At 42.7% G+C, this 13,406-nt stretch overlaps 2 protein-coding genes across 3 annotated transcripts in view; both read right to left on the reverse strand.

The window, feature by feature from the left end:
• Nucleotides 1-355: 355 nt before the first annotated feature.
• On the reverse strand, nt 356-6,521 carry LOC109464817. Of its 2 annotated transcripts, none has more exons than XM_019761890.1 (5): nt 6,449-6,521; nt 3,469-3,626; nt 2,842-2,961; nt 1,031-1,136; nt 356-523 (listed from the first exon to the last, which is right to left on the reverse strand). In XM_019761890.1, the coding sequence occupies exons 2-5, from the start codon at nt 3,592-3,594 to the stop codon at nt 450-452; spliced, it is 426 nt and encodes a 141-aa protein (XP_019617449.1). In that variant the 5' UTR covers nt 3,595-3,626; nt 6,449-6,521; the 3' UTR covers nt 356-449. The 2 variants fall into 2 exon arrangements, with proteins under 2 accessions (XP_019617449.1, XP_019617450.1); XM_019761891.1 differs by lacking the exon at nt 6,449-6,521 and adding an exon at nt 3,924-4,037.
• Nucleotides 6,522-7,027: 506 nt separating this feature from the next.
• The window catches only part of LOC109464851, a 10,498-nt gene continuing 4,119 nt past the window's right edge, over nt 7,028-13,406 (reverse strand). The window contains exons 2-5 of the mRNA XM_019761940.1: nt 9,897-10,023; nt 9,343-9,459; nt 8,204-8,318; nt 7,028-7,533 (exon numbers count right to left, since the gene is read on the reverse strand). Of these exons, the coding sequence (XP_019617499.1) occupies nt 7,460-7,533; nt 8,204-8,318; nt 9,343-9,459; nt 9,897-10,019 (429 nt within the window). The 5' untranslated portion in view covers nt 10,020-10,023 and the 3' untranslated portion in view covers nt 7,028-7,459. The remainder of the gene's footprint in view (nt 7,534-8,203; nt 8,319-9,342; nt 9,460-9,896; nt 10,024-13,406) is intronic.

Here is a 13,406-nt window from a genome sequence, read left to right on the forward strand (position 1 = left end):
CCCCGCACATAGAAACGAATACTGGACAGACAATACTCATTTTTACTTGAGACTAGTGGGTCGAAAGTCGTGTAAAATGCCTTTCCCAAGGGCACAAGATCGGTGGCATGTCAGGACACGAACCCGGGACCTCTTGGTTCCGAGTTGACCACGCTACCGTTGTTGTATCTTCAGACGTATTGACTTAATGTCTTGATATCTCAAAACGAATTGTGTAAGGAATTTCAGACAAAGATAATTAGAAAGATAACAGATTTCGTTACTTAGAAAATGATGACAAAAGTTTCACCAAGATGTAGTTACTATCATTTATTATTCCCACTTAAAAAAACATATTAAGCAAACAAGCACTACAACTGATCAATATATACAGTCACACGCATGCTAGTTCGAATTCGAATGTTTGGGGAAAGGCAGAACCAAGATGGCGGTCATGGCGCATGCGCACTCTACATGGCCTCCCAGTCCCAGAGCTGGCTGGCCGGGGGAGGGTTTCCCTTCTGTTCCACCTTCAGATGGTCGCCTGAAATAGAGGAACAAAAAGAAAAACACATTAAAACTGCTTATCTTTTTTTATTCTATGTATATCACATAATATTAAATCATTTTATGTCATCCTCTTTTTATGTTTACCTTCCCAGATCTGGAAGAAAAAAGATGAGAAAGATGTAAAAACATTGCTTTTGCTCTGTTTCTTCATCTTCTCCAAACACATATGGTCAATGATCTGGGCCAGACGGCTGTTATGTTACCTTGGTAACTGGTGCTGTAGCGGACATCATGTGGTGTTGGGTTACTAGTGCATTATGTAGCAAGACCGAGCTGAGTGGTGGGGGCATGGTTATCATATTCTAGGCCATAGTAGTTTGTCATGTTGACCATGTAAAGCAGTAATTATGCGTTTGCTATATATTCTCTAGTTGTATGCCCTTTTCAGAGTAGTACACGGAGATACACGGTGCTCTGTTTGATCTTTATCAAAGTTTTAAACTACGCTAGTTGAAGTTGGAGAGACATTCTGGTTCTTTACCCTGGTTTCCCGCGCCTGCGCTGAGCACGTACTGAGGATCATCGTAACAGGCGATGGTGCCGTCAGCATTGCGGAGCCACATCTGGTCTTTAGCCTTGGTAGGATCCTGAGGGGAGAATTACAACGTTAAAGTCACCCACGTTAAAGTCAAGTCGAAGTCAAGAAGGGAGACTTGTCATGAAGTCTTGATAAAATCAAAGGCGTTTCAATCACCGACATTCTGACGCCTTTTCAGAGTTATGTCTTTTGTTCCTTTTCCTGCAATTTACGCAAAACCGTCAAGAAACAGCCCTCCACTTTCTGTCTGCCGTTTAGTGTTGACAAGTTCAGATTTATATCTCTGTCTCAGACAGAACGCAGAACCATTGGTGTGTATAATGTTTTAATGACAGTAGAAGCCAATTAATTGCACAGCGGTTGTTTGCACTGTCCCGTCAATTCTACCAAATCCCTAAATCCTAAACCGTTTACCAATTCACTCCATATTGTTAGTGAGATCGGCTTTCTTCATCGTGCAGTATATATAAGCCAATTGCTGATGAGATGCACCAAAATTCGCCAAACATCGTCGGCAAATGAACTGGAAACAAGCGCTAAAATCATCAAACACGGTACTTTACCATCAAAAGCTCACTTTTTAAAGTCATCTTTTTTTTACAAAAGTACAATGACGGATCAAGGTTTCACACCTGACATTTGGCTCTTGGTTTACAGTGTTTTTAAGGCTGACATACAATAATGTGATTTCGGTAGATAAACTCTGATGAATCGTACACCCAGACATAAGGTTAGGAATAGCTTCAGGCTACACGGCGTACAATAGGCAGTCCTCGACATGAATGATGATTAAACATTAGGCCACACCAAGTAAATTTTATAGATGACGTCCTTTGGAGACCCTAAATCTAATGCGAGAGGGCGAAAAAAAACAAAAAGGGCCCTAAAAAACAAGATGCCTAGATTAGAAATGAACTAAGAGACGATAAATGTTAGGACACAAATTGAATGAGGTGACATGTGCAGTGTAACAAGCAAGAAGTCTTTTATTCATCATCAAAACAGCAATAAATCAGGTGGAACAGCAATCTGACGATTTGTGGCACTGTCGCGACTCTTTGGTCATTGTTACAGGAAGTGGAATTTCTTGTTTATTTTTCTAGGAACAGGCCAAAATCAATGCGCGCGCGGACGTCATCCATAAAATTTACTTGGTGTGGCCTTAGATTGATGGTTTGACGTAAATCATCTCCGTCTAGACTGAGCCGGTTTGATCCAGCCTCTACCAGATTTCTAAAGCGGTTGGGAAGAGTAGAAATTAGACAGATAACATGCCCCAGGGGCTTGGTCAGAGTGGCCAATTGAGCACCTTCAGTCGGACAAACTCTCCTGGCATGTTTTCTGTCTACTTGGCAAATTTCTACTCTTTTCCAGACACTTCTGAAGCTAGGTAGAGGCGGAAAATTGTACTCCTTTAGCGGACCAACTCTGAGTCTCATAGCATAACATCTGTATATTTGCCAATTTCTTAGCTTCTGTAGCTTGGTAGAGGCTGTGTTTAATCTACATTGATTTCAACCAACATGCATGAGTTACAGGAGGAATTGCTAATGTACATGAGGGATGTATATATCGCCTGTCTCGTCCGTTGTAATTTGTGATTTGTTTATATTATATATATTACTATGCAGACTTTCTGCAGTTCATGGAGTTTTATCCCTGCTGTAAGATTTACTATTTGGTGTCATGAATATAATAGAATGAAATAATTCTAATGCAGTAAGTAGACACGAATTGAAGTCCGTCTTACGTACCTTCTCGCAGACAGACATGATGACCTGGCCGGTAGAACGGTCATGGATGTGGATAGCGACGTCCTCTCCACCTGGCTTCAGGGCAGTGCAGATCTGGTTGTACTTGTTGTGGCTCCATTTCTGAAGACAAAAAAAAACATAAAATAGACATTCAAGTAGTGATGAGAACTAAAATGTAGCCTAGGATCCCGGCATCCCTACGAGATATTTGCCGGTTGTAGTAGTCACCTACAAGTACCAGAATTATCAACCAACGTTTGAGGTGATCAAAAAGACATTCTTTCCTAGAACTGTCACAGATTAGAACTCACTGTCACCAAGTTGAGTTGGCACATTATTATGGCTTCACTACACATACTAAAGCCCAATAAAAAAGCCTAAAAACACGCCAAAAATTAGCCGAAGCCTAAACGTCTACATGGAGAGCAACTTCTCTCCAAGCAGAAGTTTGGGTTTTGGCTTATTTTTGGCGTGTTTCTAGACTTTTTATCGCGCTTTATTTTTGGGCTGGTATATTTTTTTACGCCAAACCAACTTGGCCCGATAAAGAAGCCTGAAAACACGCCCAAAATAAGCCCAAACCCAAACCTCTGCTTGGAGAGTAAAGAACAACATGGGTACTCATACCTGGTTGTCCTGCGCATGCTTGTCGAACAGCAGGACGGGAGAGTTGATGACTTGACCCCCCCGCTCCACGTCCAGCACACGGCCCGACCCGCGGTTCTTTATCACGTACATCTGGTCATGAGACATGGCTGCTCGCTTCTTCAGTCCTTCCACAAGCTCTGTGTAATTAGAGAGACAACCGATGTTACAGGGGTGCCAGAGAATACAGTGCAATTTTACGGAATACAGTGCAATAGTATCAGTATACAGTGCAACTTTACGGCATACAGTGCAATCATATTAGTATACAGTGCAATTGTACTAGTAAAATTGCACTGTATACTAATACGATTGCACTGTATGCCGTAAAATTACATTGCATACTCTTGCACCCCTGTGTTACCTCAAGAAACAGTTACTCAAGCAACTGGATATGATTTGTTGCTTCAGTGACTGTTTTTGGCGTATGTTATTACCTGAATTTCTAACCGTCACCGACGAAACGCTGTTAGTGTTACTTGTTTGGTAGACAGTCAGAAGAACAATGCCCTACAGTGTAGCGAGACTGTGTACGTGTTTTACGTGCTCCTGACGCAGGTTTGAGTGGACAAACCGGTTCGTGTCACGTCCTGTCGTCTGCATTCTGAATATAAGATATGATCTCCAAGCAGATATTAATCTCCGAACAGATATTTTGGTGGCTTCAAGACAGTATCAAATTACAACACATTATTCAATGGTCAGGTAGTTACCATTTGGTTGGTATAAAAGAGATACTACTACAAAAGGACAGTCCAACAAAAATGCCTAGAACACGTCAAAAATAAGCCAAATCCTAAACCTCTGCAGAGAAGCTGAATTTGCCATTTAGTCACGTTTTCAAGCTAGTTCTAGTTCTAGTTCTAGTTCTAGTTCTAGTTCTAGCTACTACTCTGCAAATTCCCTACATACAGGGACATCGCGCAGAGGGGAGATATACACATGATTACGGAAGTGACGATAAACGATTCTTAAAAGTTTGTAATGATGGACTCTCAGCTACGTCGGCAGAAAGGTTATTCCATTCAGGAATTGTCCTAGCATAGAATGAGTATTTTGCAATGTCACAGTGTGGTCTCAGAGTCTTGTACTTGTGGGCGTGGTTGGCACGGGTACGAGCAACTGCCGAGATAAGCCGACTGGATGGGATAGCCACGAGACCATTGGTTATCTTATACATCATTACTAGTCGTGCTTGCTGTCGTCGAGACTGAAGTGACGGCCATCTCAGGTCATACAGGAGGGCTAGCTTATTCTTTGACTTCGTAGCTTATAACTTGAGAAGAATTAAGCTAGATTGGAGCCATGTTGACTTGTTCCCACCCCAACCTTTAAACTACATTTAACTACCGTTAAACGCATCTCTGTCTGGTGTAGTGTGCTATCTAATTATCCTGCGGTTTGCACAGTCATTAGCGTAACGACAGCAAATGTTGTAATGATAGTTCTTGGTCATCCTCAAATGGTGGACCAACAACATGATTGGTCCTGATACATACATGGCCTCCTTCTGTCAATATTGACCACGGTTAAATCCTTAGTCAAAAATAGGTGGGTAAAAAGATTAAGAAAAGGGCACTAAGCAAGAGAGTTTACCAAGTAGTATTGATCTGATGTGACATCTGTGGGTGGTCTGTCGGTGTATGGGAGACCCTGGATACACAATGTACATAGATATCGCCTTGAGCGTTCACCGTCCTTGTCAGCGACGAATCTATAGCTACTGCCCTCATTGTTCTCTCTACAAGCCCCTGTGCCACATTCAAATCCTTCCCCCCTATTACCAACCAAGGTTGGCTGAAGTTCGGGAGAAGTCTATTATACCAGATGTCGGGCACGCCTACCTTTCTGTACGAATCGAGTCGAATTTGAGTCAAATATGAGTCAAATTTGACTCTCGAACACGCCCGATCACTTCCGACGTATGGCCCAACCTCAAGTCCACAGCCGAATGTTTGAAATATTTTGAAACGCTCGGCTGGTGTAGCCAAGCAGTGCTCGCCTATTTGTGACAGGGGTTTAACAGAAGCATCGCCCGTGTGATTCAACAAATCACATATAATTTACATTTCTGCCCTCGAAATATTGTTTTTCTTACCCGAATACAATTTCTTGACCGATTTTGAACACTAATTTTCAATACTTATGAAGATTAAGTGTAACACATCGTCCATATGGAAGGCCTGGTGAGAAATTTGTGCGTTGGCATCTCCTTGAGTTCACGCCCACTTTAAAGAATCCCGGTGAGGATTACTTGAGAACACCTGGATTTTCTGAAGAATTCTGGCATTTCTTATGATAATGAAGATTTTTAAAGCACTTTGTTACCTGAGATTGTCTTGAAAGAACTTCTCCCATGTGATTTAAGACGCACAGTCTTATCAATTCTTCGCATATTGATTCCTCTAACGTATGCGAAAAAAATAAGAAAATCTAAGAAGTTACAGTTTACAAACTGAAGAGGAATTGCAAAGTTATTGAGTAGAAATTATAGCTAGGTCAAATGTGCCAGAAGACAGTACGGAAGGTGGCCAAATTAATTGTTGGAAGAGTTGTTCCGATAAAGAAGTACAGTTTACCGCTGCTCTATTAGCGGACTATCGTCAACTGACATGTTATCTGTCTATTTGGCCAATTTCTACTCGTTGAAACGCTTCTACAAATGTACATGATCTGATGTCTGGTAGTAGAGGCTAGCCTCTACTGGCATTTTACTGTAGAGATCGGTAAGTGTTTTTCTCTTTCTGATATTGCCTATATTTACCGGGAAATGACATACTGTACGTATTAACGGAGCAACTCCCCTGTCATGTTATCTGTCTATATAATTCAGTCAATTTTAATTCTTTCCAGCCAATTCTGAAACCTGGTGGAAGGTAGCCTTTACTGGCATTTTACTATAGAGATCAGTAGGTGATAATCATTAACGGTTCGCGATATTCCCTAAGTTCGTCACACTTACCTTTTGGAACTCACCGACGGTGTCCTGTCCGTTTGAAGGCGTCTTCTGGAGTGAAGCTAGTTGGGTGGAGCTCATGGACTGAGGAATGCTGTCTGACGTGGAATCACGTGTTATTAACTGTCCAATTAGATAGGTAATCTCCAAGGAGATCTTTTGGATTACAAAAAATATAGCCCGATAAAAACGCGTCAAAAATTCTAAACCTGAAGCTTAAAGAGTATTAAATGAATGGCATGTCTAATTGTATGTGCTTCCATGCTGTTTATGTCATTAAAAAAAGATTATCCCCTATTGGTCAGACAAAACGCTACACAAAACGTTCTATTTCACAGTAGCTTCCTCAAGACAAACAAAGATTTAGCAAAAATGGAAATGCACGGAACCCTCTGTCATCCAACTATTTCTATTGAGCCATTTTTCTTAAAATTTCTAAAAATTCACGCCACTGTTAGCAGTATATAGATACCTTTTTTATAGTGCAGAAATATGAAATATTTATTTTTCTTTCTCCTGTTCCACAGTTCTTATTATTTTTCAAAGAACATTGTCAGCAAATACATGAATAAACCACCATGCGAAATGTGAGCTACAAGGCTTTATTGACGTTAGCAAAGCGACCCCCTATAGCACCATGGGTAGGAATCTATCAATATTTAGCGATAATTGTAACATCTGTTTCATGTACTCTGTCTTAACTGAGCATTGACACCAAGTATCTTTCTTGATCTTAACCTTTTGTTAATATACAATTCTTGATGTTCTTCCATTTTTAAATCCATTTTGTACAGATTTATGCAGTTAGACGACTTCTCAGAACTAGACTAGACTTAGGTCTAAAATGTGTTTTATAAGTCCGTTTTACTCACGATAACACAGTGCAGTATATGAAATAATGCTGTGCAAGAAATTAGCAAAGCTAAGATGACTACAATCTTCTAATTCGACTGCGATGCGCTTGCTTGCATGCGTTCTTGCCGCCATCTTGGATGACGTGGTTGATGACGTAATTGCTTAGCATGGCACCCACTCCCACTGCTGGCTGCTGGTTGGTGGGTTCGCACGGCGCTTCACCACGATACGCTCCTCTGTAGACCAATGAGAGAACAAGATTGGCAATGAAAACATACATTGTCATGGCGACGGTGGTTGCTGTTAGGGTTATTGTTTGCACGGCCTGTACGATTCCTAGAATTCTTGCAAATTGCACACAATACTGTACCGTTTGGCTCCTCCCTGAGACATCGCCAAAAAACAGATTTTCATTACAAAAGATGTTGAATGAAGCTATAAGCCTCTCGATTCAGGCTAGCTAATACAGAAAGCCTTCTCTCATTAACTTTTGCAGACGTGTAAGAGAGCTGACATCTCACCGAAATATGGTTTGATCACTACGGTATACACCGGTCATTTGAAGACATTCGCTTACAGGAACGTTAGACTTTTTCCACTAAAATTCATGTCACTTATGATCAACTTAAGATTTAGGTTTTGAAATCGGAGACACTTTAAGAGCATCCTGATCGGGGTCTTTGTCGAAAAAAAAACGGTTGGAATCTCGTTGATTCTGCTAGATTACGACTCCACCATGGCATGTATGTATTGCCATGTAAGCTGCCGGTGCGAAAAACTGTACTCCTAGATCCTTTAGCGGACCAACTTGCCTAGAATGTTATCTGTCTATTTGGCCAATTTTTACTCTTTCCAGCCGCTTCTTAAGCCTGGTAGAGGCTAATATACGTCCGAGACTATGCTTACCCTTGGCCTGGCCGCCACAGTCCAGGACCCAGTCGGTGTCGTCCTTACAGGCGATGGTCCCGTCAGCTCCGAACACCGACCACTGCTGGTCCTTAATACGGCCATCTGCAGCGTCCTGGACACCACAAAAAAAAAAAGAGGGTCAAAATAATTTACGGTGACTATGACCTTAACACCGCAATATGACAACATGAAGCGAAGGTCAGTACAGTTGGTCCTAAATACGGCCATCGGCAGGGTCCTGGACAGCACAAATAGAACACATGAAGGTCAACACGGTTTGGGTTGACAATGACCTTGGGTCGCGCCGAACACACAGAATACAGAGATGAGATGAGAGGAAAAGTTCTTCATTCACAGCCACTTGCTTAACAAAAGCCAATGTTTCGATGACACTTGTTAAATGTTGACTCTTGTAAAACAGGTTCTTGCGAAATTTGAAATTTGCTATTCAATTATTCAACGGATGAGTGATGAGACTGTGGTCATATTTCCTGCCAATCCCATGTGCGGTTTCAATTCTATTACCTCTAAACTCTATTGTTTTCTGTCACCCAAATTTGCGGTTACTATTCTGAACTAATATTTCCTGTCACTCCAATTTGCGGTTATAATTCTACCTCATCCGAACTCCGTTTCCTGCCACTCCCTTCGGTGGCTATAATTCTACTATCTCTTTTCCCTGTCACTCCCATCTGTGGTCAAAATGTACCATCTTTCATCTGATATTTCCTGCCACTCCAGTTGCGGTTGTAATTCTATCGTATCTGTGAGGAGGAAATGATTCTTACCCAAACCCACCTACAGATATAGAACTAGACCGGCATAGTTATGGATACGACACGTATTTTGTGTTTGTCTTACATGAATGCAATGGCAAGTGGGTAGGTCGTGAGTTCGATCCCCGGCCGAGTCATACCAAAAACTTTAAAAACGGTACATACTGCTTTCTCTGCTTCTCAGCATTTGAGAAGTATGGGAGTTTTAAAAAATACTACCACTACCAGTGGACTAGCCCCCTGCTGTAGTGATTGCACTGTGTGGCCCAAGGGCTATAGAAACGGAGATGGGCGCCGCCATATGTGACCATGGCCATGCTAATGGTTGCGAGGAGGACTTTAACTTTTATTTTTACTTACATGGATGCACTCGGTCATGACCAGCTCCCCAGTAGTGCGGTCCTTGATGCACAGGGCGATGTCTTTTCCTGAAGGCTTCATCACGGTGCAGATCTGGTCGTTGGTGTAGGTCCAGCACTGACAAACACAAACACAAACAAAAACAAACATTTCAATACGCTTTCTAAATTTACAAAACAGTGCAGATGTCATCCAACTTCAGAACGTTTCTTTTATGTTTACATTCACAGAACTATTAGGAAAACATATTGTTTTGCTCTGCTTCTTTATCCCAACAAATGATGTCAATGACTTGGACCAGAGGTCTGTCACCATGGATATTGGCACTGTAGCAGACACCCTGTGGTGTTTAATAAGATTATGTAGCAAGTTGCAGGACAGAGTTGGAGGGGCTGGTCACCATATATATGTAGTTTGTTAGGCTAGATCACCTGAAGGTTAACATTATGCATTGCTAATGTTACTTTTCTAGTTTCTATTTACTTGTGTTTGATGGTTCTTTTTGCTGTTAAAAAAAGTCGACTATTTTAGAATAACGTCATTTCCGTTCTGACCTGGTTGTCGGCGCCATGTTGGTCCCAGAGCACGACGGGAGATCCGACCACGTCCCCGCCCTTGGTGACGTCCAGCACCATGCCGCACCCCTTGTTCTTAATCATGAACTTTTGTCCAGACATGGTTCTGTAGAGAAAGGAAAAATAAGGCTACAATTAGATTAGGCTACTGTGACGCAATGATCATCTTAGAACTGCCATTTTGGATTTGGACCAGCGTTCCGATCTGTGAACCTTTCGAGGTAGCCTCTACCAGGCTTCGGGAGGCGGCTGGAAAGAGAAAGCTAGAAATCTGCCAAATAGAGAGATAACATGCCAGGGGAGTTAGTCCGCTAGAGAGTACAGTTTGCCGCTAGCGGTCCAACTCCACTGTCATGTAATATCTCTCTATTTGACCAATTTCTTCTCTCTCCAGCCGCCTCGCGAAGCCCGGTAGAGGCTACTATCGAGGACCAACCCCCCTGCCATGTTATCTGTCTATTTGGTCAATTTACTACCCTTTATATCCGCTTTATCGTGTCATACAAAGGCAAAGTTTTAAGATTAATTGTCACCTGCTGGGTAGCTTCTACCAGGCTTCAGAGGTGGCTGTGGAGTTTTTCTGCTAAAGGAGTACAGGTTGCCCCTCTGAAGCCTGGTAGAGGCTACCTGCTGACAACATTAAGCTAGTCGTTACATTAATATGTCGTGGGGTCGTGTGGCGTAGCGGCAGAGTGCGCGACTCGGAACTAAGAGTCTTGGGTTCGAGTCCTGACTTGCCACCTATCTTATGCCCTTGGGAAAGGCCCTTTACACGACTTTCCTCACCTCGCTCAGGTGAAAATGAGTATTGTATTGTATTGTCCCATGTTTTGGTGGCGGCATTAATATAAGTTGATAAAGCTAGAAATCGACCAAATAGAGAGATAATATGCCAGGGGAGTTAGTCCGATAGAAAGTAATGATAAAACTTGAGTTTGTCGTCACCACGTCTGGTGATTACATGTTGGAATAAATAGAAAAAAAACAAAAACATTAAGCTGTCCTCTCTCCCCATCACCTCTGCCAGGTAAATGTGACACCTGTCGTCGCGCACAAGTGATTTCTTTGTGGCTACTAAACTATTCGTGATGGTTAAGATAAGACCTTACATCCGGAATGTTGTATTCGCTCGACTGGGCGTGAGAGGTAAAGTATTGTCCTGCTGTCAGATATATTCTATAATAATTACAGTCTTACGGCGTTTGGGGGATCTTCTTCCATCCAGGTGGGACAATGTAAACTACCGACTACACTTAAAGCTTCTTGTTGATCGAAACTTCTTGTTTATTGAAGCGTTAGTCTATTCACTAGGCAGAATTTCAGTCTTTGGCATGTTTTTGACGTGTTTTTATGCGTTTTTATTCGGCTTTCTTGGTTTTTATCTTTTTTTACGCCTTCGGGTGGGAAAATTGATATTAGCCATTTTGATACTGTGCTTCCAATTTGTCTTGTTGGCACCGAAAGATCTGCTTAGAGATTAGTCTGTATCTGTATCTGTATTTGTATCTGTATAGCCGGTATAACCGCCTTTCGGCGTAACACACCAGCTTCGCAGGCACGCGGCGCGGCGGCAGCTGGCTATATTACACCGATCGACTTGTTCCACCTAACCCTTGAACTTCAAGCTCTAGACATTGTTTAAAGCTATCTATTGACAATGCCCCTACTGTACTTTGTGACAGTGAGTTCCACTCTGCGATAGTTCTAGGAAAGAATGAATTCTTGAACACCTCAATCCTTGGTTGATAACTCTGGTACTTGAATGCGTGGCTATTCGGTCATATCGTCATGCAGTGGAAAGCTTTTCCCATGTCCCTCACAAAGTGCAGTGTAAACAGTACACGAGCGCACTCAGCACATGTCTGACATTCCGAACTTATCTTTGCGTGTCCCCCGGTCGTGCTGAAACAACTTCTGATGGTGTATTCAAGGATTCCGCGCGTAAAAAGGGTCGAACGGGTCACATTTTTAACCTCGTCACTAAACACAATAGCTAATTCGTTCACAAGGTAACATGTCTGTATCTGTATAGTCGATATAACCGCCCTTCGGCGTAACACACCAGCTTCGCAGGCACGCGGCGCAGCGGCAGCTGGCTAAATTACACCGAGCGACTTGTTCCACCTATTGTTTGAATATCTATCTCTAAACGCTGTTTGAGGATATCTAATGATAAAGCCCATATTGTACTTGGTGACAGCGAGTTCCATATCAAAGTTTAAAATTTCTAAATACCCGAGCGACCTTTGATACTGGCTGTGACAGTAACTCGAAAGAAAACGGCTCGTAATTAAGTTAAACATACTCTACGGACTAACTGAGTGTCTACTGATATGATAAAGGCTAGAAAACCAGGTCGACTGTTTTGTACATGTAGCCTCTACCAGGCTTCGGGAGGCGGCTGGAAAGGGTAGAAATTGGCCAAATAGAGAGATAAGCATGCCAGGAGACTCAGAGAGTACAGTTCGGGTGCGTCAAACGTGTACTCTCTAGCGGACCAACTCCCTGGCATGTTATCTCTCTATTTGGTCAATTTCTACTCTTTCTAGCCGCCTCCCGAAGCCTAGTAGAGCTCGAGGCTACTGTTTCAGCACTTTCCCAACTAAACGCCGAAAAGTCTGCGAGGGAGTCTAGCTGTGACAGGCTCTTAGTCAAACATACAACCTGACAGAGTACGTGCCATGCCTACTGATATGATTAAGTCTAGAAAAATGGGTCGACTGTTCTGTACACCTAGCCTCTAGCAGGCTTCGGGAGGCGGTTGGAAAGAGTAGAAATTCGCCAAATAGACAGATAACATGCCAGGGGAGTTGGTCCACTAGAGAGTACAGTTTGCCGCACCCGATACTGTACTCTTCAGCGGACCAACTGTCCTGGCATGTTATCTGTCTATTTGGCCAATTTCTACTCTTTCTAGCCGCACCCCGAAGCCTGGTAGAGCTCTAGGCTACTTTTTCAGCACGTTCCCAACTAAACGCCGAAAAGTCTGTGAAGGAGGCTAGCTTTGACAGGAACTTAAAACAAAGCAGCTCGTAAGAAAAACATACAAGCTGACAGAGTACGTGCCGTGCATACTAATATAAAGTCTGGAGAACTGGGTCGACTTTTCTGTACGAACACCTGCGTTTTCTCAAGACAGTTATGAGAAGGCAAACTGTACTCCTGTAGCAGACCAACTCCCCTGGCATGTTATCTGTCTATTTGGCCAAGCTTTACTCTTTCCAGCCGCGTCCCGAAGCCTGGTAGAGGCTATGTGTCCTGTACACTTGTGTTTTCTCACGATAGTTATGAGAAGGTAAACTATACTCCTTTAGCAGACCAACTCCCTTGGCATGTCATCTGCCAATTTGGCCAATTTCTGCTCTTTCCAGCCGCCTCACGAAGCCTGGTAGAGGCTATGTGCCCTGTGCACCTGTATTTTCTCACGATAGTTATGACAAGCGAAGTTGTTGACGGTTCCTGCCTGACCCCTTATTTGTCAGCTAACCC

This window comes from Branchiostoma belcheri, unplaced genomic scaffold (assembly GCF_001625305.1).
Source record: "Branchiostoma belcheri isolate BF01 breed outbred unplaced genomic scaffold, Haploidv18h27 scaffold141, whole genome shotgun sequence".
NCBI lineage: Eukaryota > Metazoa > Chordata > Leptocardii > Amphioxiformes > Branchiostomatidae > Branchiostoma > Branchiostoma belcheri.